Source organism: Fundulus heteroclitus, chromosome 23 (assembly GCF_011125445.2).
Source record: "Fundulus heteroclitus isolate FHET01 chromosome 23, MU-UCD_Fhet_4.1, whole genome shotgun sequence".
Lineage (NCBI taxonomy): Eukaryota > Metazoa > Chordata > Actinopteri > Cyprinodontiformes > Fundulidae > Fundulus > Fundulus heteroclitus.
The window spans coordinates 31,286,387-31,310,456 of NC_046383.1; the positions used below are offsets into that span (position 1 = coordinate 31,286,387).

The 24,070-nt window shown below is 40.3% G+C and overlaps 1 protein-coding gene across 7 annotated transcripts in view; it reads left to right on the plus strand.

Moving 5' to 3' along the window:
• Positions 1-1,139: 1,139 nt before the first annotated feature.
• Positions 1,140-24,070, plus strand: part of mtus1a (microtubule associated tumor suppressor 1a) — a 32,531-nt gene continuing 9,600 nt past the window's right edge. Inside the window, exons 1-9 of one of the 7 annotated variants that reach the window (XM_021318664.2) lie at positions 1,140-1,365; positions 1,648-1,736; positions 8,004-9,982; positions 10,115-10,340; positions 12,071-12,259; positions 12,364-12,393; positions 13,349-13,441; positions 14,964-15,077; positions 21,675-21,886. In XM_021318664.2, the coding sequence (XP_021174339.2) occupies positions 8,027-9,982; positions 10,115-10,340; positions 12,071-12,259; positions 12,364-12,393; positions 13,349-13,441; positions 14,964-15,077; positions 21,675-21,886 (2,820 nt within the window). In that variant the 5' untranslated portion in view covers positions 1,140-1,365; positions 1,648-1,736; positions 8,004-8,026. Of the gene's footprint in view, positions 1,435-1,647; positions 1,737-3,361; positions 3,776-8,003; positions 9,983-10,114; positions 10,341-12,070; positions 12,260-12,363; positions 12,394-12,627; positions 13,005-13,348; positions 13,442-14,963; positions 15,078-21,674; positions 21,887-24,070 lie in introns of those variants that run through there. The other 6 variants (XM_021318665.2, XM_036127036.1, XM_021318666.2 and 3 more) reach the window with 6 other exon arrangements.

The following is a 24,070-nucleotide window of genomic DNA, read 5'->3' on the forward strand; positions in this document are numbered from 1 at the left end:
CACAGCCTGTGATCATTTAGGGAGCCGTCTTATTTGCTTTACTGGTCCACTGTGTTTTATCACGTCCAAAATCAATACAGTCATAAGTGGTTTTCAGAGCACTTTACAGTTTCTTCTGTTCACATGTTGAAAGAGACAATTGCTTCATTTTCAAGCAGGTTTTGACTGCCCACAATGCAAAAAGTACCAATAACGGCTGTAATGACCATTGTGTCACTGGGTTTGACTTGACTGTAAGGAATCTATGGAGTGTTGTTATAAGGAAGATGAGAGACACCACCTAACAATGGAGATTAAGAACAAGCAAGACACCAGACAAGAATGACGGATAAATGCAGTGTTCCATTTACCTCGGAAATTGGAACTAGGAACAGGGAATGACGTAACGGCCATTGGACAGTGTTCCAGTTAACAGCTTGAGAAGTCAGGACTCCAAAATAAAAACAAAAAAGTGTGTTATTTGGTGTACCTCTTACAAACGTTTAAAGCTGGGGCTATTTTCCAGATGTAAACCCCACTTCTAATTTGTTCGGTAGATTCACTTAGCACCGTGTCTTCTAAAATAAACAGCTTGCTGTTGTTGATGCGTGGAGATGCCATATTGGATTCGACAATTGGTGAAGGTCCGACTTTGAAGTCTGTCAGTTGATACTTCCGATCAGAAGTTCGGATTTCCGAATTCCTACTGCAACTATGCAGTAAAAGTTATGGAGAAGTTTGAAGAAGAGTTGGGTAAAAGTTTTGAAGATCTCACAGATGCATTAGCAATCAGCTTCTTTCACAATGCCCTTTTGTGGCTTACACATCTTGTGGAGGGTATCAGTGACTGTTTTGCTAATTGTGATGTCGGCATCATTAGGACACAACATTATAAAGATCGTTCAGCTTTCTTGGTCTTCATAACCATTCAAATCTTCTGAGAAACTAAAGTTTAGATTTTAATTTGTTGTATTATTAATGAAAATCTTCCACAAATAAACACTAGCATATCCCCAAAAGAATCTAATAATACATTCAAGATGACTAATGTGATTATACTGTTCTTCCAGGCCTGATTATGGGGCCCTTCTGTAGATAAATGACCCTGCTTGGTAGGATTCGGCTAACATCCAGCTGTGTGGAGCTGATGATTAGCCCACTGTGGACTCCAAACCCAGCGCCTCAGTATCTCTTAAGAGCCAAAGTTCGACCGAGCAACGCTTTCATCACCCCAGGCTGATAGCTACAGTGCGCTAAACAGCAGCACGCGGATTTAAACAGCGGAGCGGTTCCGAGGCTGCGCTGAGCGCGAGGCCCGCTGCTGAGTGACCTGACCAGCTGGAGCTGATTGCTTCACGAGACGACGTCGTGTCTCCAGGGTAACAGGTAGCCTTCCACATCTTTTAAGCTAACGTCTATGAGTTTTACCGTAAAACGTCAAATGCTGTGCTGGCGGTAAGACATGTTTATCTTTTTGTTTAATTTTAGGAAGTTACTTGATGTTTGAAAGTGACGTAAGCAGAAATACTCAAGGAAACTAGCAATAAATAAATAAATAACAAGCCATTAGCATTAGTTGTTTATTTCCTCCCGCCGCTGGCATTCCCGCTGCTCTTTGTCCTGTCAACCAGTAACACACGTAAAGTCTTAAAACATGTTCCGCTACAGGTGTGAGTGCGACCCCTGAAATATACCAGCGGAAGGAGGAGATTGTCAGGTTCAGAACGAGGACAGAGTTTTGATCAAAAGAGTTTAAGGTACAGCACACACCTTTACCTGAGTTTATGTATGTCTTTGAAACACAAGCTTTGAACGTGGTCTTTCATGTTATGGAAAATATGAATAATAGTAAAGCAGTCATCACTGTGACATGGGCAAGTCAGAAATAGTGGCTCTAGTGACAGTCGCATGAAAACAACAAACCAAGCCATCATGTCAGATGCTCTCTGCTTTGTCCTTGTTCTGCCTTGGATTTTTCTGGGAGTATCACACAAGCTTTACTTTGATCCCGCCTCCGGTAATCAGGCAGAGCTGGAGCTACACCTCATCCTAAATTCTGCATTTACCTTTGGGCAGATTTTATATATTTTTTTCTGTTGTTTGTGCAACCTTCCTCCTGTGATGTTATCCATGTCATTCCAGCAATGATGGGTCCTGTCTGGGCGATTTAGTGTGGTCTAATTTCTGACTGAAGTTTGGTACTGAGATTACCAGAATCTCTTTTAGACTTTAGACCTAATTTCTGTCTTGTGGTCCATTCTTTTCCCCGTGGCCCCTAAAATCCAATGATTAGACCTGCTGCCTTTTTGTGGAGTGGACTATCTTGACGTCAAAGCAATTGATGGCTGGAGTCGTTGCTCATGCCGGGCCCCTTGAGTGTTACAGATATGTCCAGTTACCCATTAAAAGCAAGGGAGAGGCATTTGAGGCTTCCGTTGTGGTGGCTGAGGAGCTTTGTGAATGATCTAGATGCATTTTTCTGCTGTTCTCTGTCTTTAACCCAGTTCTCCATTCAGAACAGTCACTTGCGCTCACCTTTAATGATTAACCAAGGTACTTTGGAAAGTGCTTTTTGAAGCAAATCACTTTAGTTGCAAAATAAATTGAGGGTGTTTGTGAGATAAACCTGATTTTGTTTAACAGAGCAGAAAGGGTGATGTGTTTAACGCTATAGATTCTGACGGCTTATCCTGCACGTTTTGAACATGTGGCAAAGCACGTCCCTTTTGGGTCCTCCTTTAAACGCGCCTTACTTGATTAAGATCCCCAAAAGGCTTCAATTGCATAACGTTCTCATTTAATACGATTTGACAGGATAGAGGGCTACACAGGGCTCCGTGGAGTTAAACTCTGCCCAGTGATTTACTACATCTTTCCCCAGGATTGGACCGTGGTTCTCCGGCTCGTCCGCCTTTATTTAGATTAAGCAGAAATAGCGAGGGTCTTATGGGCCGCGTGTCGCGGCACGGCTGCTGTGTCCGTATCAAGTGACAAGTTGTTTTTGTCGTGGAACACTAACGTTGTCAGCAAGGGCTTTGGAAAACGTATCAGCCGATCTGACTGTGTGCAGATTGTGTGACGCAACGTTTTAATAGGAGAGTTTTAGTGCAAATTCCAGTGGGTCGTTGTGAAGTGGTCACATACCAAATGTTGTTGTTTTTTTTCTTTTAGAAATATAGCCCTGTGGCTGGTTGCCCTTCGGCTCCCTTCATTTGCTCTAGACTGAAAAGCTGCCTGATCCTTTCCTTCATAGCAGGGCGACTTTGGCTGCTTGGCAACGCTGAATGCCAGCTCCGTCTAGCTGTCCGTGGCCACTCCCCTCTGAGTGGGATAAGGTGACATGTCGCCTCGCTCCTTTTGTAAACTTGCAACCCAACCGGGAGCCCAGTTCTTAGCTGGACCTTGGCACGTGTTGTACAGCCAGAGCGTGGAGCAGCGAACCTCCTCATGATGTCTCGCACTGGAGCTGTTGACCCACAGCCTGCTGCAGACGCTGCATGGAGAGAGGCACATCGCTGAGGTGGGGGAAAAAGAGCTGAACTAAAGTCTGCACAGGGGCCACGTTCATTCAGCCTTTGTTGCTGTTGATGCACGGCTGATTTTGAAACCCGAGGAAGGAGAACCGGTGGGATGAGAGCTGACTTGCACTGACGTCTGCCCAGTTTGATGGCTTTAATGCTTGGGAAGGAAAACGAGGATGGTTGACTCTCCTGAAACAAAATAAAACGTAATTGCGAAGATATTATCATCCTCCATCCATATCACTGAATGGAGAGGGGCCTTATGGATTCTCAAGGTTAGTTCGTACTGAAACTCCTTCACTGAAGAGTAGTTGTCGCAAACATTTTAGGTGGTTTTAGTGTTTTGTAGCTTTGCCTCCTTATTTTCCCATAAACACTTTAAGAACATGGAGTCTCTCAAGTGTTTCTTGCATAACACACAATGCTTGTTTCCATTCTTAACCTGGAAAATCATTACTCCTTATCGGCATGTTACTCGATTTATATTACCTTGGAAAGGTACCGTAGTACATGCCAAAGTTCAGTGTGCAGCTCCATAAATCCAGATTTGATTTTACAGCTTGTGCTGTACAACAGAGTGTGTTATGAGGGCAGTAAACAAACCTGGTATTTACGCTGCTATAGGATGGTGGCCATGTTGACCCCTCCGCCCCACAATGTTTCATTTAGCATTATCATCTGTAGACTTTTAGCTTTTTTTACTTTTCTCATTTTTTACTGTAACATTCTTGCATCTTTTCTCATTAATTATAGTCCTTTAAGTCACAGTGTTCTAAAGTTGTCATGTTTATGTGTGTGGACTCCTGGGCTCCGTTTCAGAAAGCGGGATTAGTGTATATTCAGAGTAATTTCTGGGGTAAATTCCTGCGTATGCTGGCTTTTCCAATTCAGAAAGCTGAAAAGCTTTTACCCTGAGCCAAATTAGGACAACAAATTACTCCGTGAAACAATCCTGCTACCAAGCACAGTTGTTAGGGCAAGCCCTGAGTTTTTCCCTCCCTCCCTCCCTCCTTTCTTTCTTTCTTTTTTTTCTTCTTTCTTTTAGTTGAGATCTGCACAAGGAAACGTCAGGAAAGGCGTGTAATTTTCTGGAGGAGCCTCCATGCTGGAGCGCAAATATGCCACAAAAATCTCTGTCGGGAGAGGCTGATCAGACCACGATTAAATGTCTCATCATTTCTGGATGAATATATTTTCAAGCGTTACCGTTTTTTGCCACTGTCAACGATTTATCTCAATATTCTCAGCCCGCACATCGTTCTTCTAACACAACGAGGGAGTGCTCTCAGTTCTGAACGATTTCTCTTTGCTGCTCTTCGTTTTCATGTCAACTCCAGCTTTTTAATGACATTGGTGACACAGAAAATCTTTCACAGGCAACTGGCCTGTCAGGAGTGTTACTGTTGCACTCAGTTATAGTAGAGTTTAATGTTGTTCCATAGTCAGAGATCCACAGGATTAATAAAATAACTACACAGAATGAAAGCAATAATTTATTCTGTATCAAATTTTGAGACTTCCAGCTCAAATTTTCCATTCATATATTTTAGTTTCCATTCATATGTTTTTCCCCCAATGCCATTAGGGTTACAGCACTTTCCTTCACTTAAATAACACCACCTTTACTTTACGTAAAATATAAATATAGCCTATATGATTGATATAAAGTGGGATTGGCACATATTATACACCTACAAGAAAATCAGCATCAACTCATTTTTAGAAGGATAGGGGAAGCCAAATTCTGGCAAAAAGATAAATGAGCATATCAGTTATTTCAACTCACACCATCCCATCATTCATTGCATATGTTGATTATAGCCAATTAATGCTTTAGTTGAGTACGGTTAAGCATGAGAACAACTTAACCTTACCTGATCCATCATGTAACACCCATGTCACTCATACATTGACTTTTTCAGCAATTCTCTGCCTCTCACTTTTTCTGCAACAACGGCATTGTTTCTTTTTGTTAGTTATGGTTTAATATTCCCCTTTTACTTTCATTAAAGATTTATAATTACACTGGTGGGAAGTGCGCACTCGGATGCTTCTTATTTCCTGCCGTTGCCATGGTGAATCACGCTATCTGCGTTGCATTGATGAGGGCTTCTTTCATGCTCTTACTTAACTCAGGGTTGATAGGACGCTGCTTTTGTTACCTGATTGAACCGGAAACAGAGTATGACAGCGTGAGGTCGAATTACTCAGAGTAGCTGCTTTCTTCTCAGGGTAGGTCGGTCATTCTTTCTGAACTGGGGCTCTTATATCAGATGTTTTATGTATAGATTTTGTTGACAATTAATATTTTGTAGATGTAGTTAAAAAAAAAAAAAAAAAAACGGCTGTTGAAGTTAAATATATATATTTTTTTCCCCATGCACGCTCTCACAATTGCCCAGCGTGTAAAATGAGTTATACCCTATTTACAGCAGTTCCCTCTATAGGCTGGATTAAAACACTATTAAAATTTCAACATGTCGCCAGACGGGGCAGACTTGTGCAAAAACTCTTGAGCTTATGCTATGCTCCTTTTAATATTTGCTGTAAGGTTGCACCATAAGTCAAATTGCAGTGGTAATCTCAATAACTGTGTGCAAAGTATTGCAAGGACTGTTTTCATGCAACATTTAGTTGGCTATTATGTTCAATTGAAAGTACTTCACTTTGTGCTTGCCTATAATACGTCCTGTCAGTTAGATGCACTTTCACCTCCTTAAATACCTTCACATGATGCAGAATTCAGTGGTTAAGATGCTAGCGCTAAAGAACATGCATCCATTGTGTAAACATCTTTAACCTTACAGAGTGTGGACTCATCGGAGTACCTTTATAGAGCAACGACTCTTTAGCCAAAGTGGAAGAGAGTCAGCGGTCGCCATTATGAGTGCTGTCTGAATAGTGTAGTCAGTAAGGAAGGAGGTAGGAAAAGGAGCCTGTATGCTTCCTCCCGTGGCTAATTTAGCATGGCAACCTCGCGATGTCCCTTACCGGTGCTAAGGAGCTATAAGGAATCCCACAATCCTTTGCATGACATGATGTATAAGCACAGCCCACTTCACGGATATTAACAACAATGTCCGGAGAGAGGAGAGCGCTCACTTTACTGTTATTAATTGTATTCGGAGGGAGCCTCTGGGTGTGTGTGGGTAAGGGGCGCTCACTGGTCACTTCCTGCCTGTAGCGATCACTGGGCCAGAGACGGGCTGCTAAAGTTCAGGAGTGAGAGATGATTGTAGAAGATGTGGGTTCATAACAACCGATATGATCTTCTTGGTGTGCAAAAATGTTCTCTCCTATTTCACTGCCCTAGTTTGGAGGTCTGTGTATTTTCTTCAGTGTCTCTGGTTTTATATAACTCTTTCTTCGCACTGTTGATGGAGCTTAATACGCAGCTTAGTTCTTGGTGTTTTGAGCTTTTTGCACCAGAAATGATCCAGCTATTGAAGAAGAGTCAAGCCAGGGGTTGGCAGACCTGTATAAAGACCAACATTAACATTCTGCAGTTTCAATTTCTCTTGGCTTGTTAAGTTTTTTTTTATAAATAGGGAGCCTTTTAAAGGGAATTATCTGATAGTTTTTATCTATCTTTGGGTAATTGTATCATTTGTACCCTGAGACATGGCCTCTCTGATCTTGACTCAGAAACATAATCATTATATTGGGTGGAGATGTTGAACTGTACGAGGTAAATACTTTTTTTTCATGTACTTGATATTTGCACTGGTTTAAAGTTTAACTTTTCATTTCAAATGGAGAAGAATGTCCTCTGACCATTCTAAGCTGTTTGTGATCTGATATCCTTTACTTGTTTCTTTGTTTTGTTCAACAGTGGGGCCTTTGTTGTAGTGGCGGGTAAGCGTTGCAGTCCAACCTACTTAAACCAACACAATAGCGCCACAGCAAAGCTATTAAGATGTCAACTTCTCAGACTGAATGGATCCTGGCTTAATAGTTTAAGATCAGGCCCATTAATAATCTACATTTGGTTATTTTAGTTTTCATACATTTTATTGAACTTGTTTAAACAGGAATGTAAAGTATTTGCCATAAAACCATATGAACTCAGGTCCATCCTAGTTGTTTCCAATCCAGCTTGTGATTTCCTTTCTACATGCATTCCTTTTTTTTTAAACAGGTTTTTTTAAACATGTTTACAAAGTTGATCTTTAATGACCTCCTGTTTTTTTTTTTTTTTTTTCATTAAAAGCTTTTGTATTTGACTTTACAACCTACCACCGTTCTCATTCTTTGAAATAATACAGAAATTTGGGTGAAAGGGATGCAGCAGTGCTTTGAATAATGGTACATGCCCAGCTCTTTTTCTGTTTTTATTTAATTTAACAATTTTTCTTTTATGTAAATTTAATGTCTTTGTTTGTTGCTGTTTGTGTGGTGTGATGTATTGAGCTGAAAACTCTAAATGAACAAATATGAAAATATTAATGATAAAATAATTTCTGAGTGTTTAGAATGAAAGTAACATTCCTTTCATTTTTACAGGCAATCAGGCTTGCTCAACAAATATGATGGATTACAGCGCCGTCAGTGGAAGGAGATTTTCCTCTGAACTTGAATCGCATCGCGACTCTGAAATGGCTGAGCCATTTAATTTACCAAGTGTCCCCTTTAAGCGCGCCGCCCTCACCCCACAGGGAGACAGACGCTTTCCTGCATCACCCGACTCCGACGGTACGTCCAGCCAGAGTGAAAGAGAAGCCAGAGGCTCGCCTTACATCAACACAGACCACGGCCTAAATGAACAATCCTCCGTGGGTAGCAGCCACACTTCTGCTGCACAGCAGGATCTTGTCACTGTTCTAACTTCAGACATGAATGCAGCTTTTATCGTAACACCTGTAAATGGAAGTCAGAAGTCCTGGAACAAAAGCGTGAGCTGCGCTCATAATAGACAAACTGGATCTGAGACGTTTAAGAGATTTCTCAAGCGCAAAGAAGACGATGGTAGAAATGAAATGGTCTCTTCAGAATCGGCCGGACGAGAAGGCGAGCTGAGCTCAAGTGACCTGTCCTGTAGAGGATCCAGTGGGAATGAATGCATCTCCGTAAGCTCCGGAGAAATGGTGATAAGAAGTCACAGTTTTTGTCTGGAGGAACAATCCCTCACAGCCCTCTCCTCGCTGGAGGATTCCAGCATTTCTCCTGCCGCAAGCTGCGTGCCCTCAGAATCCAACCTGTTGTCAGCAACTCTGCCGGACGTCTGCAAAACCTCCACAGAGAGGAGGACCAAGCAGAGCATGGGCCATCGTAGTCTGGGTGAGACTTTCACTCTGGAAAAAAGCACGGAGAAGCTCGCTGAGGAAGATGACGCTGCAGCACTCAGCCCTCTGGTTCCACTGCCAAGTGAAAGTGAAGGAGGTCTTTTCATGACCTTTATCTGCGAGTCGCCTACGGATCAGACGCAACAGGCCGAGTGTTGTGGTGCCGAAGCAGAGCCTCGGGGTTCAGAAGGGCTTACCCCAGAACTCGGCAAAACCTTCATGTCCACTATTTCAGAAATGCTGGACAGCGATGATGACGTTCATACGTCCACTCCAGTGCAAAGCGCCGGGAGCAACATGCCGAAGCTCTCCTACGTCTCTCCTTGCATTGAAAACGCTAACAATCCAGGTCTCCAGCTGGCGAAAAAGCAGCAAACATCTGCCTCTTCTAAAGGCCGTCCCGTCGCAGGTGTTACACCTTCACTGTGCAAAGTCAAGAAAGCAGATTCACAGAAGGCTCCCAAATCGGACGTCGGTACTGCGAGAGCTAAAGTCTTAACTAGAATGTCGCAGCAAGCAGCCACGCCAGGCGCTGCTAAACCACAGAAGCCCCCGCAGGTTAATAAAAGCGCTTTTAGGACCACTCCTGCAAGGGTTATGAGCAGAAATCCGGGTGTTTGTGCTATCTCTAAACCATCTGTTCCTAACGGACAGGCTAACGAAAGAGCTGCTCCTCCAGGAGTCACTGTGAAACAGCTAAGTGGGCCGGATGCAGCGTCTTCACACGACCCCCGCCCAGCTGTCAAAGAGCACGCTCCAACGGTCCAGAGCAGCAAAAGCAGCTTCCGCGGGACGCAAGCATCCGTCGGCCAAGTGTCAGAGGCATCGGCACAACACGCTGCCAGCCTGAGCTGTGCTTCACGTGCGGAGAAATCCCCCGCCAGAAGTGGCCGAGTGGATCCCAAACCCACACCCAGGAGGGATGTCCCGAGCAAAACCGGCTTCAGTTCAGGCTCAGCTTCAGGCCAAGACAGGCCTAATGTCAGCAGGACGCGTTCTCGCTGTTTCTCTGAGAGCACGTCAATATCTAGGCCACCCAAGGAGAAGAAAGCAGGTCAGTGGGTCACAGCGAGTTTCACCGCTCCTCGAGATGATGGCGTCAGGAGTTCAGCCAGAGCAGGCTCTTCTCAACATAAACACGTCGAAGAGGCGAGCAGTCCTGCTGACTCCTCAAGAGGAGCAAAGAAGATCAGTCTGGTGGTGAGTGGGTACCTGAGCTTGGTTTACCAAATCCAAAAATGATGGTTTTAAATTCTGAGTGCGCTAGAGCTGGATAATTCTAAGTTTAATTTGTACGCGATGTAGAGTTTGTTTTTCGTCTTGTTTTCCCAGGCAGAGCCCAGCAGATCGACCACAGCAGGAGCCGCACTGAACAACAGTAAAGGTAGAGCTGAAGGCCAGGCCTCGCCCAGACCAGGGAGAGGAGCAGCGCTGACCCAGCCTCCAGCGGCCAGACCAAGCCTTCTGCCAGGCAGGCAGATACAGGGAGCGCTGCAAAGGGCTGTCAGCAGGATCTCAAGAACTGTTGGCAATGCCCAAAGGAATATAAAGAGTGAAGGTAGGTCTACCTTTTGGTTCTTTGTTTTGTTTGTTGTTTCCAGAAAAATATCGGGCATTACTTTGGTTGTGGTTGCTCACGCCTAAATGCCCCCATTGTGGGACAATAAAGGAGTTTCTTATCTTAAAATAATGTGTGAGAAAAGGGATTTGACACGCTTTCAAGTTAGAAATCTGGAGGCATGTCTCTGTTCAACAGTAGGAATCCTAGAAACTTGGGCTATTATTGAAAAATAAATTCATGATTTCAGTAAGTTCTTCATAAATAAAAACCATGTACTCCAATGTTTTATACCTGCAATACACACTGAAGAATATACGCTGTGTACACACTAATCACAAGGAAAGAATACATTTTCAAGACATGGATTCGTGATCGCAAACAGTCAGCAGGGTCACAAAGTCGCAATCAACCTGTTTGGGGTGAAAAGACACAAATTACCATCCAGTGATCTGAGAAAAATCAAGTGTGATGCTCACCAGGAGCCCAGAACCTACAGTGATGGGAAACATGTGTGTGCCCTTCCTGATTTCATTTATTTTACTTTTTTGCATGTTTGTTACACTTGTTTCTCAGAGCAATTTTAAATGAAGGTTTTTAATATAAAGGGTGAAAAAATTCAAACCTACATGTCCCTGTGTGAAAAAGCGATTGCCCCCTAAATCTCATGCCTGGCCCACTCATCTACGCAGATGTGGATAATGGCTCTCACTGTGGTTCACTGGAGTCTCAAAGCTTTAAATGGCTTTGTAATCCTTTCCGGAATGATAGTTCGCAGGTACTTTGTTTCTCATTTGTTCCTCATCTTCTTTGGCTCTCAGAATGATGTCTAGTTTTTCAGGATATTTTGGTGGACTTCACCTATTGAAGTGATTTCTACCTTAAGAACAGGTGTATGCCGCTATTAAGCATCGCCGTGTGACATTAACACTTTAAAGAAATCTTCAAGAAACGGTAACAACTGAAATGGTAAATAAATCATCATAAATAAAAACATAAAAGAATAAGAAACAAATAATATTTGTATTATTGCAAAGGAAAAATGTCATATTTTATATGAGGATAAAATAATCCACCAGGATAATTTTACCCAAAAATTGAGCACACACATTTCTTCTTCTAAGAAGGCAAAAGTTTGTGTTTACTTTTTAAATAATAATTTAAAAGATTTTTTGTTAATATTTCAGATACTTACTGCAGGTAATGTGATAAAATAAATACCCACAAATACAATTTAATAGTAATTTTAATAACTTTATTTATAAAATGCTTTTGGTCAAAGTGTTGTACAGGCAGGTAAAACAGCCTAATTTGCATTTAATTTGCTTCCAAAAGGAACAAAAAACCCCATTTCAGTTTTATCAATGTGTGTAATGAATGTATGTAATAAGAGTTTCACTTTTAAACTGAGCTGGTAAAACAGTCTTCCACTTGTTAATGATATTCTAATTTATTAAGATGCATCTGCTAGTTTGGCAGTAGGTTGTGAAGCAGGTTGCTGTAACATTGTCTCCCCATCAGAGGGTGATGTTGAGCATTTTCTGATTGAGCCGGTCACACTGGGACAGAGCGACAATCACAGTCCTGCTCATTTTGGTCAAAAACAATTTGTTCTCTGTTGCTGTTTTACCTAGAAGTCATAGCAAGTTCATAGTTTCTGGTGTTTCATTTATGAAAATGTGCAGAAATGAAGGTTTTATGTTATTGTTATTTAATTCATTTTTCCTCAGTTGCATCACCAGGCAGTCACAGAGCCCAGGCCACAGAGGAACCATCCGTAGGCATGAAGCTTCAGCAAAATGCATCCAAGGCTCCTCAAACTCCCAGTCGCCCCTCTCTTATGGGCCCGCCCTTAACTCCTGCTGTTAAACTACCAAGGAAGTTCCCGGGTCTGTGTCAGGACTCTAAGGGTGCATCAGGTGAGGCTCATGGGAATGCAGATATAAGGATAGCTCCTGTCGGCTATTTACATGGTGTAAAATCAGCTTGCTGATATTTTTATTTCATTTTTTTTCATTGAATGGATCACCATGTTTTCATCTGGACCAGCAGGGTAGGGAGTGCTCTTTAAATGTTGACCTAGTTTAGGCCTTGACCTGGATAATTCCTTCCCTAATATATTTTACTTTCACTCTAAAAGAGTTGACTGTTTGTGTTTTGGTCTGTTAGTTCAAAACTTGAAATAAATGAGCTTCTTTCAAGGCCGGATGTATAACTCCATCTGATTAGCAGCAGAGCTGTACAGATGAGCTCTGTTGTCGGTCCTTTCTCCCACAATATCCAGCAGCCTGCTGTGATTGGCTGAGAGGACCTGTTCTCCAAACTGGGGACCCCACCTTGCGTTGTCATGGCAGCATCCTCTGTTCCGCTCCACTTAGCACATTGCGTAGCCTGGAGGGGAACAAGCAGACACATTTAAACCGATGCTGCCTGAGGTGGACAGAAGGAGAAATCCCTCAGTTTTGAAGCGAACACCCATGGCTGGCTACACCGGACCTCGGAGCTGCACCTGGACTGAGGTCCCAGCTCACGTTTTCTACAACTCCTCTTTATTTGGACAAAGCCATGCAGAATCCAGCTGTGATCTCACGCTATTGACGTGCCTGCTCATTGGATCCTATCGCTTTTGTGTCATCCCTTTGTTGGCTGCGTTTCATGGAAACGGTAGAAAGCTTTGGAGACGTAACGGCTCCTTACACCGGACTGCTCCTGGTCCCTGTTTGGGATACTTTATCATTCAGGTTTAGCTGAAACAGTTTGTTATTCTAGAACTGCTTCTATTGAGAGAAACAATTTACATGTCCCATTTGTTCTTTCCCATGTAAAGGGTATTCATAATGGTCAACATTGTGTTTGTAATTTATCTTGTTAAATACTATAGAATTGTTATTAATTATGACTGTGATGGCTAATGAATTTTAAGTTCTGCCGTTTGAATGTTGTATATCCAGAGTTTTGAAGCGTGCTTTGATGTATTTAACCCATGCATATCTGTAATTGTGCCACAGTCTCTGGCGGAGCGCTACAGAAGCCAACGGTGCTTAAATCCTTTGTCCTGAAAGCAAGACTCCTTTCAACCTCGGCAAAAAACAGCGGATCAGGTAATGGCTCTGAGACAAAATACAACTGATCTTGTTAAAGGGATAGTTGAAGATTTCTAATATTGGGTTTAGTTGTTTTAAAAGTTGTTTTGAAATGCTATAAGCAGGGAATATCTTGTTTGCAGGAGATCATTCTCCTTCTATTAGTATAAATCCAGATTATTTAGTCCCAGAGGCAAGAGTTAATGGGTAATCCAACACTGTTCAAGATTAAAGTGGGCTTTTAATGGTTTAAAACAATTCTCACCTCAGAAAAGTCATAATGGTTGATAGGAATGTTATTTTATGAAGCCTTAAATGTTGCCACATTTGTATGGAATGATTATTTGCACAGAAGCTGAAGGAGGCAGTATTCTACACGGCTTGCTGTTGCTGAAAACACGGCTTGGACATAATTTCCAGTCAGAGAAACAGAGTTAAAGCCATGTTAAAAGCCAAAAATATATGTTGCTGTTCAAGTGAACACTATATTTGTTTTTTCACTGCTTTACCTTTCTGTAGTTATTCTGACTGGAAATGCATGTACCATTCTCTGTATGCGTGTCACCGAGGAATATCATGTGGCACACAACTTTCTAAGTACATTTCCTATGTAAATACTGATCTTCTTCTGTGTAAATAACCCTCCAAAGCAAAGGTGAGGATGGTTTAAAGGATCGTAAGGTAAGAGTCACATCAACAGAGGAGTTTTTTTTTTTTAAGACTGGTATTACACACTGAACAATGCTTGCTCAGTATGAGGGATTGCAGCAAAGCCATGTACAATGCAGATGACTCTTCCTGTGGCTCTACGGTTCCCCAGGAGTGAATGCTGCTTGTCGGGACTTTGATGCAATCAACTGGTTTCCTTATATAGGAAATTTTTGACCAATCTGTATAATCTGACCCAATCTGTATAATATGATTGAACTTGACTTTGTAAAGTGCCTTGAGATGACATGTTTCATGATTTGGCGCTATATAAATAAAATTGAATTGAATTGAATTGAATTATTAAGTTAAGGCGGTAGAAATCGTTTTTTTATTGTATTCCATCTCAGACTAGCTGTTGGATTCTGCCTCTGGGGCCAACTGAGTTTATACTAACATGATATAAAGACATGAAGGGATTTAGATGTTAACTTATTCAATTATTCAAATTAACAGAACCTGAACTTCAAAAATCCTGGATATCCCTTTATGATTGTCACAACCTACACAAATGGCATAGGTCTTTCCTAACAATGAATATCTTTGTTCCCTATTTAAAACTGTCAACTTCTTTTATTCCATCAGTATCTAACAATGCTATGATGTCCTCTGGTATTGTATGGTGATACTACATGATGAAGACACGTTACTCAGGATTTGATTGTATTACTTCTACCTCTGTTGACCTATTGGACCTTTGCCAGTTAGTTCAGCCTTAAAGCTGCTTGCATGTGTCAGTGCTTTCAGTGCTTTCAGTGACCTGCATTCTGCTTTATCATGGGTTGGTTTAACTTCAGCATTTTCCTTCACTTGGACCTTTTTCTTGTCACAGCTGTGACTACAGCATGCAGGTCTGCAGCTTCCACAAGCAACGGATCTTCAGCTTCTGCTGTCAGTCCGCTAAAGAAGACTAATTACGGAAAACCTGTTGCCCAAACGCCTGCTGGTAAGATTTATTTTGACACTACTTAAAGAAAATCTTTCAACTCAGGAACCGATGATCAACTTGCGCAGTCTTGAAAAGTCTGAACTAGTACGGAGTTTGGCTTTATCGTTTCCTAGGACCAGATAGTTATGGGAGTCAAGAAAATGAGTTGTGGCAGGATTTCTAGATGTATCCGTTTAGCTACAAGTCCAAGATAATTTTTTTCTGTAATATCTATCATTGGTAATGATTCATATTTAAATTACCTTTTTATTTTTGAATGAGATTCCAGTATAAAACGCTTGCTCATTTATAAATAAAGTAAAACTAAGAGGGTCTCAGAGAGCATCCAAATAGCCTAAGACCTACAGGTTTGTTTTAAAATCTTTGATCAGAGTCTGGTATGGATTCCCAAAAAAAGAATCAAAACTGCTATTCTATAAATATTTACAATAAAGGTATAAAAGATATGAGCTGTGCTTTAAAGAATCTGTGTAAAGTAGGAACATATTGTTTTTAATAATTTGTAAAGTTGTTTTAAAATGCCCTTTATTACACTACTGTATCAGAAACTTCACATCCAAGCTGTATTTATTTATTTATTCAGAACATATTGATAGTAAAACCTGACTTGGTAAATACTTTGAGGTCAAATGTCTAGAATGCAATAAAAAGTAACAAAATCACAATCTTTAGTCTTAATTTATGGAGTTTTTTTAAAATGGAAGATTTCTGAGAAATTTCTTTTAATTTGTTCTTTATTTTCTGCTAGTGAGCAATAAGAGGCAATTCATTTGCTTTTTAAAAACTCATTTGATCAGTTTCTCATTATGGTAGGGGCCATATTTTCATTGACTTTTATCCGTTCTGCAGTTTTCATTTAATTTATCTGTCAAAACCTTTTCCTGAAGAGCCGAACAGTTTCTAGTCCTCCTGGTAAGAGAGGGAAATGGAATAAATGGTAGAAACTCAGGCAGAGAGCTACATTCAATTCTTATTGGCTGCAGCTCTTCTCAGTGCTCCGCCCACCCTGTTATCCTCGCTCTGTTTGTATCCTGGCTCTGCTTCAGCACCGCCATCACCACGCTCATGTTTTTGGCAAAAATCTGAAGCTTAGATTTCCTAGGAGGATTAAGGGATTTTTATTTTTATTTTTTTTGTCTCCCTGCATCACATCGATGAGCCTGTGCCACAGCCGCTGGACATCCTTTGACCTTTCCTCACATTCTGCTCTCAGCTAGGAATGAGTTTCTTCACTTGGGAGGCTTGCCATGCTGAACTGGGTGCCCTCGGGTTTTTTTCAATGGTGTCTTCGTGCAGTAACTATTACAGCTGCTTTATGTTGTTATTCTCTTCCCGTCCTAATCATCTAGGACGCAGTACCAAAGCTGCTGGTGTGTAGACCAAGGATGAGACTTCTACATTAGGACGAGGACTTTGACTTTTACATTTTTATTGGCTTCAAACGGTGTTATCTTTCGCTTTTGAGCCATGCTATGGTCTCCAAAGTTCTCCCTGTCAAACATCCACGTGCGTCTGACTGCCAAAGGGTTACTCCGAAACATTCAGCTGCTGTCAGGATGCAGGAAAAGCCCTTTGGTTTTCCAAGCAGGTCTGTCAGTTATATCAATGTGAAATTCTGCTGAGATTATTACGGTTTTTCTACCTTTCAGATCAGCTAAACCTGTTATTGTTTTTTTTTTTAAACCCAGTTCTGCTGTTAGCTGTTTCTACAAGCTATTTTTAGTCAAACCTCTCAGTGATTAGCACAGCAAGTGGCTCAGGTTACATCTACCTACCTTGGTCACCAAAACTTGCCACTCTGCACAAGTAAATTTAGCTGTGACCTCATTTTTGACAACTGTAATCATGCATAAAGTCGACACTGTTGAAGTAAGATTGGCATTCTTGGTTAATTAGCATTATTTTTAGGGCTCAATCTTTGGCAACTGCCAAGTTGTCCTTCCTCACTAAGACACCCAGTGCTCTTGTTTTAATTCAGGCATGAAGGTTATTTTGGACCTTGGTCAATAGGTTCATCAATGATGACCTTGTTCTGATTGATAAGCAGAGTGCTGGGAGAGCAGCGCAGTAGCCAATCAATACGTTGCTGTTTTCACAATAATCAAAACCTTCCTGACAGCAGTTACCAGACTGTGCAGCATAACAAGGACTTAACAACACAAAAATAATTTAAGCATTTAAATTTAAAGTTAAATAATGTTAGGTTCTATTAAAACAGAATTGTCTACATTAGAAACACATTTTTGAGAAAGATGCTTTTGTTTACATGTGAAGACAGAACTGTTAAAGTGATGGTAAAATAAGATAAAAGTTGTCTGTAGAGAGGAGACATGAAAAGGGAAGTTTTCTTCTCTTTAATCAACAAGAAAACACTGGAAATTTAAAGTGGAAAAACGGTAATAACCAATATGAACTCATGAATTTTTCTAAAACGAGTAAAAATAAGCAAAAAATAATAATAATAATAATTATTATTATTATTATTATTAAACTGAAAAAAAATAAAAACTGACCATGATAACATTAATACCACATTGATAATATGGTGTTAAATTAGTGATGGACTTATTTCAGACAAAGGACCTCTGTTTAACTCTCCCATACAGAGAATAGATGCGGGTAATTGCAGACACCAAGCACCGTAACAAGTGTGTAACTGTGAGGGTCTCCCCACCCATAATGCTTTGCGCTGCGGTGGGATGTCTCTGAGCGGTACTGTCTGTCTTTTGATTTTATGTTTCAATTTCAGGCTGGATCTATAACACGATTCTGAAGTGAAAGAGAGCAATATTTGCCATCACTTCTGTTTGGATCTTTCTTGGTCTCAGTCCTCTGCGTCCATGGAGCAATAATTAAAGAGACTTGCTGTGATTGCTCAGTTCACAGCTAGAAAAACAAAAGGAAAAGAAAAAGTCAGATTATACTGTCTCTCTGACGCGATTTTTTTCTGAGTTACAAATATCTTCTGCCAGTCTACATATTGTACACTTGTGTAAAGAAACAAATGTGTAACTGATACCTATTTAATAAGCTAAAAAAACAAGTGGATAATTCCCCATGTCTAAGATCAGAAGCAGACTATTTCTCGAGATCACGTTTGAATAATTTAACTGATGGCAGCATAAATTATTTAAGTCAGCGGTGACTCATAATTTCCACCCATGGTTTTGGAGAAAAGCCCAGGCAGTTTCTTTTTATACGACATGTCAATGAGCTTCATGAATATGGTCAATATGTTCTGGAAATCTGCTTTGGGTCTAATTTTAAAGACTAGAAGAATCAAGCATTCAATTGGATTTAATCTGGCTTCTCCTTGCATTTTAGACTTGTGGAGATCTAATTATTATCATTTCATATTTAAAGTGTAAGCCAAAGGATACCATTAGAGGCTTTATAACAGCTTACCGTGCCATGTAGACAGATCAATTTACTACATAATTGGCTTTGCACAGCCAGCAGAGGGCACTGGAGCTGAAAGACCTGCAGAAATCAGAGGTTTCCTGAATCAGTGTTAACCAATGCTTTAAATTTATCATCATGCCAAAACCCGAATCAAGGAGATAAACATTTTGCTCTTTGTCTTCTCCTGACCATATTTTAGAAGAACAATGTCGGACAGAGCATAATTGTCTTTCCTGTCAGGAAATGGTTTAATTGTTTCTTAAGTAATTTCCCAAATAAATGACAGTTTTTCTGAAACATCGATGATGTGTTCCTTACTGGGGCTATGCAATATGAGCTTAACATTTTACCAGGATATTTAACAGTATTGATTGTAATACTGATTTTTAAAAGGACAATTTTTAAAAGAAAAATGTTGTTTTTAGGCAATTTTTCGGGTGCAGCATCAGTTATAATCCAACAAACACAAACGCTGCTCTGAAATGGAAGCTTCCCCATAATCAACTAGGCTATATTAATACATCTGGTACCTCAAGTTGTGCAATACATCAACATTCTTATTATGACAACAATATCATCTATTTTGTTCTACTTTTATTTAAGCAGGAAATCCCAAGACAATAGCCACACAAATCAGAACTATGTAAAACATGAATAATACACAATAACTAAAACTAAAGATGCGGCTTTCAGCCACAATGACCTCTCCAGAAAGATGACATTCATTCATCACTGTGTTTTCTTCTGATACTTTAAAAATCCTTAATGTATGTGTTTCAACTTTAAGAATGTGTTTGTAGATTATTCCAAGACCATGGTGCTTGCTAAGAAAAAACTGTTTTGACAAAATCGGTCAAGGCCCTCAGAAATAAAACAGAAACGATGCTGTTTTCTACGATTGGTTAAACATGTCCCACCAACTCCATCACAATGCAGTGATAAGTGACAGATTAAGCAGTTGAGATAATTTATCAGTATTAATAATTCATTTATACCATTATCAGTTATAGACAAAACATTTTTTTTTCTTTGGAGGAAATGTAAAACAAGATTTATTTCTGAAATAAAAAGCAATTTTCATTCTGAGCTTCTTAAACAGATTAGAGATATGTACAATATTCCCAAGGATTAAAAATGACAACATCTTTATTCCTTACCCTAGTTGTTTAGCTGCTTAATTTCTGCATGGAAACAATATTCTGTTTTTATATAAACAAAATATACAGATATTTTAATGAAAACATCAATCAGAAATTTAAATCGTATTTTTATTTTATTTTTATTTTTTTTAATTGAATCTGATGAATTGGCAGGTAAAATATTGCTAAATCCTTTATTGTTGTCGTTGTTATTGCTTACATTAATCAAAATCTAAGAGCTGACAATATTTTTGGTCTGTAAACACAATTATCAGCATGAACCTCATATTTCCTAAATTATTCGCTCTCCTGCCTTGACTTGTGGATGAACTTCAGTGAAATCCCATTCTTAATCCACCAGAACCCAACATTAACCAAACTTTATACAGTGGGACAAGGCGACCGTTAAACCCAGACTCGTCCATCAGATTAACAGACGGAGAAGAGAGCTCCATCCCCCCAGAGAACGCGTCTCCACTGCTCTGGAGTCCAGTGGCGTCGTGCTTTACTCCACTGCCTCTGACGCTTTGCGTTGCACTTGTTGATGTACGGCTTGGATTCAGCTGCTCGACCATGGAGACCCGTTCCATGACGTCCTCTATGTACTGTTCTTGAGCTCATCTGACGGCAGCTTGAAGTTTGGAGGTCTGTAGTGGTTGACCCTGCAGGAAGTAGATGACCTCTGCGCTCTAAAAGCCTCAGTATCCGCTGTCCTCACTCTGTCACTTTACGTGGCCGAGTTGCTGTCGTTCCCAAACACTTGTGCTTTGCTATAGTACAGGGACAGGTGACTGGGGATTATTTAGGAGAGAGGAAGTTTCATGACTGGACTTGTTGCACATGTGGCATCCTATCACAGAACCAGGCTGGAGTTGTCTGAGATCCTGAGAGCGACCCATTATCGCACTAGTGTTTGTAGAAACAGTCTGCACTGCTAGGGGCTTGATTTTATACACCCGTGACCAAAGAAGTGATCATAACGCCTGATTTCTACTATTTGGATGGTAGAGGAAGTAGCTTTGGCAATATAGTTTACTGAGTTGCTGTTTTTAAGTTCAATGAAAGTCTAATAAAGGTTAGGCACAAATGCTTTGATCTTTATTTGGGGATACCATCTCTATATTGACTGGAATTTGCAGCATTTTTTCTTCTTTTAAGTTTGATGGTGTTTGAAACAGAAATCCTTAATTAAAGCTAGAATTGGCAGGTCAGACATCAAATAAAAGCATACGTTGCTGTGATCCAGGAAAAGCCAGATTGATGAATCTCTTAATTTTTAGTTGCCAGAATCCGTCTTTACTTTGTCCTGCACATGAGTTTGTTGGGCTGAACTAAGATCCCTTTGTTGTTTTTCTTAGCAATTGAACTTAAAAGGGGCTGTTGATTTATATCTCCAATTTTATTCTTATAATAAACTGGACCGTTTTTTGCCGCAGCAGCTTCTATCATTAGGGCGCGAGTGAGTTTCTCTTGTTCTTAAATTATATATTTTATTGCATTCTGGTGGTTTTTTTGTTTTCATAACTTGTTAGAGGCAAAAGCCTATATAAGTATGGATTCCTACTGTCTCTTGTTGGTGCAGCGAACCCCGTTTATTAAACTTTTTTCACTTATTAATCTATCTTTACAGCTTTATGTATACTGGAAGTGTTGTCTTCTGCTGCCTTAACACCGTAGTGCTGATAACGATGTACTCTTCATTAGTTAATATTATGGTACCCATCAGATGTCACTATTTATAAAGCAGATGTAAATCAAGCCTGCTGTAGCACAACCTTGCTAAAATAAGCTGCCCTTGGGTACTGGTGCCTGCAGAGCTCTGGTTTGAATTATAACCTGGAAATCTAATTATATTTGAAGAGTAGAACCGGTACTCCTCAGGCTGACAGACCGGACCGTACACTTCTGAGGTACAGTAATCCAGGGCTTAGAATCTAGCGTTTACGGAAACCTGACACAAATGCATTGTTTGGGTGGCCATCTGTGGGGGTAATACAGGGCAGTGTGATGATGATCAACGTTGTCACAACAATTAACACATGTTCTTCTCCAGTGGACAGGAGCAAACCCAAGACCAGCTCTAGGCAACCTCAGCAGCAATACCCCCACCCAGCGAAGGGTGCTGGGTCTCAGACTGTGGCACAGGGTAGTGTCCTACAGGATGAGAGGAGAGACCAGAACATCCAGCAGCTCAAAGAGCTCCTCACAGCCAGCAACCGCAGGTTTCAGGCACTCGCCGTCGTTTTGCAGCAAACTTTGGCAGAGGTAAGAAGATGTATTATATATGGGTTTCTTTCTTTGAATACAGTCTTCTTGTCAAATTATTAACTGCATAGGGAGCAGATATTAGCGGAGGATAGTGAAACTTTTCTTGAACAACCTTTTGTCAACGTCTATGTTGCATTTCCTAGTTTTCATGCCAGTTATGAGGCTTATTGGTATTTAATAACACTGAAATGTGTGAGAGGCATCTCTTCTAATTGAGTTGTGTTAATGAGACTACCTGTATAAATTAAGGTTGAATAATATAGCATTGTTATTTCAGTACCCAGCCCTGTGAGCTTATGGTATACAAAAAAGACAGTTTTTAATTGACTCAAAGCTAACTAAACTGTGTTGTTTTCTCTCTACACTGCAACACTTGCCTATAATGACTGTTTTTTGAACAACAGCAGGAACTTTCTGCTAGTTTATGTTCATAAAGCAGAATGTGACGTAAACTGATTAAGAAAAGCATTTCAGTTTATTAGATTTGCTTTTGAAGGCATGATATGAACCTTTTAAAACTTTTGTTTTAGTTGAGAGTAAATAGCTTTATTTTTAACAGCTCTTTTGTATGTATAATATTTTATGTCTATGTATAATGTGTTGTAACTGTAAAGGTCTCTTTTACTATATTATGGTTCCTGCACACTACTGTGGCGTCATCCCAGTCTGAGTGATGGAACTGCTTAGGAGATTTCTGAGTCGCTGTTTGTCATAAATGATTCATGTAGTCTAACAAGATCCCAAGTGTTTCTTTCTTTGGAAACTAAGCAAAACAGTATTGTAGGCTCATATTTCACAGACATCACTTGTGCCCACGGCTTGTTTGTTGCCTCAGGCGTGATCTAATAGTGTAACTAACTGCTGCTGGTAGAGGAAGCTCTGAAGACGGTGGCTCTGTTTAATATTTGATGCATTCTTGGATAGTGGGATCATGTATTAGTCATAGGTTTAATGCTGCCAGGGGCAACGATGGCTGTTGATTTCATTGTTTTCTCTGGTGATACCTGGTGCAGTTTAGTTCCCTGCAGAGAATCGTTTTAGAACATGTGTTTGTTATGGGGCGTCACCTTTATGCTTTATTTCCTTTGGCCTAAGATCAGGACTGGCCTACAGCGAACTTTTAGAGATTTAATTTTTTCAGTGGGTGTAGTTGAAATAGTTTATGATTTTTTTTTAGAATCAGATGATTTTTGGTGTAACCTAAATGGATTTATAAAGCTCTGACTAGATTAAAAAAGGCTCATTTTAAGTTTAAGATAGGATCTTGGAGGGCGCTGATGTCATCTGTCACTCCAGCGTTCCTCAATGTTTTCTGCGCTGCGTTCAGTTATGGGGTAAATTTTTAGTAGAATCTGTTTAATGACCATGTCGGCCTCTGAAATGTGGCAGCTGTGTCTAGGGCACAGAGCGTGATCTTTAGTCACTGACGTGTGACTCATGTCCTTGTGTTTGGGCAGCAGGGTTGTGAAACCAAAGGCATTACCAAATCTTTAAAACACACTTGTTCCTCTGGCAGAGAAGCAGCTGTTGCAGCCTCCTGCTGCTGAATAAACTTTGTTGCATCACTGGATAAATTGCTTTATTTGCAACTTCCCACCCGCTGGACACCAATATCTGTCATTCACAACAGATGCATGAAATAATCAGATTTCCATAATATTTATTAAAAAGAGTGTTGTGCACTTTATTGATATCCATAACCATGTAGAGAGAAATGGAATCTGGTGGCCACTCATCGTGCCAATAATAGAGGCAGCAGGCTGCCATCATGGCCTGAGAATGTCTCAGCTGTTGACTTGATACGGTTGTGAACTGCTGCCAAGCACTAAGCAAGGACTGCGTACCGCCCTTATCATCGGTTTGGAGGGCTGGTTCTGCTTTCCCAGTACCTCCTCTTGCGTCGTTTAACACGTTGTACACTGACAGCTTGACTGACAAACTTTCTGTGCATTTCAAAAGTTTCATATCATTTGAACACACAAGAGTGTACTTTATAGAGATTTTTTTCCATAGTCCAAAACAATAATGCATAATTAAAGTGTGAAGAGAATTTGTCTATATATATATATATATATATATATATATATATATATATATATATATATATATATATATATATATATATATATATATATATATATATATATATATATATATATATATATATATATATATATATAT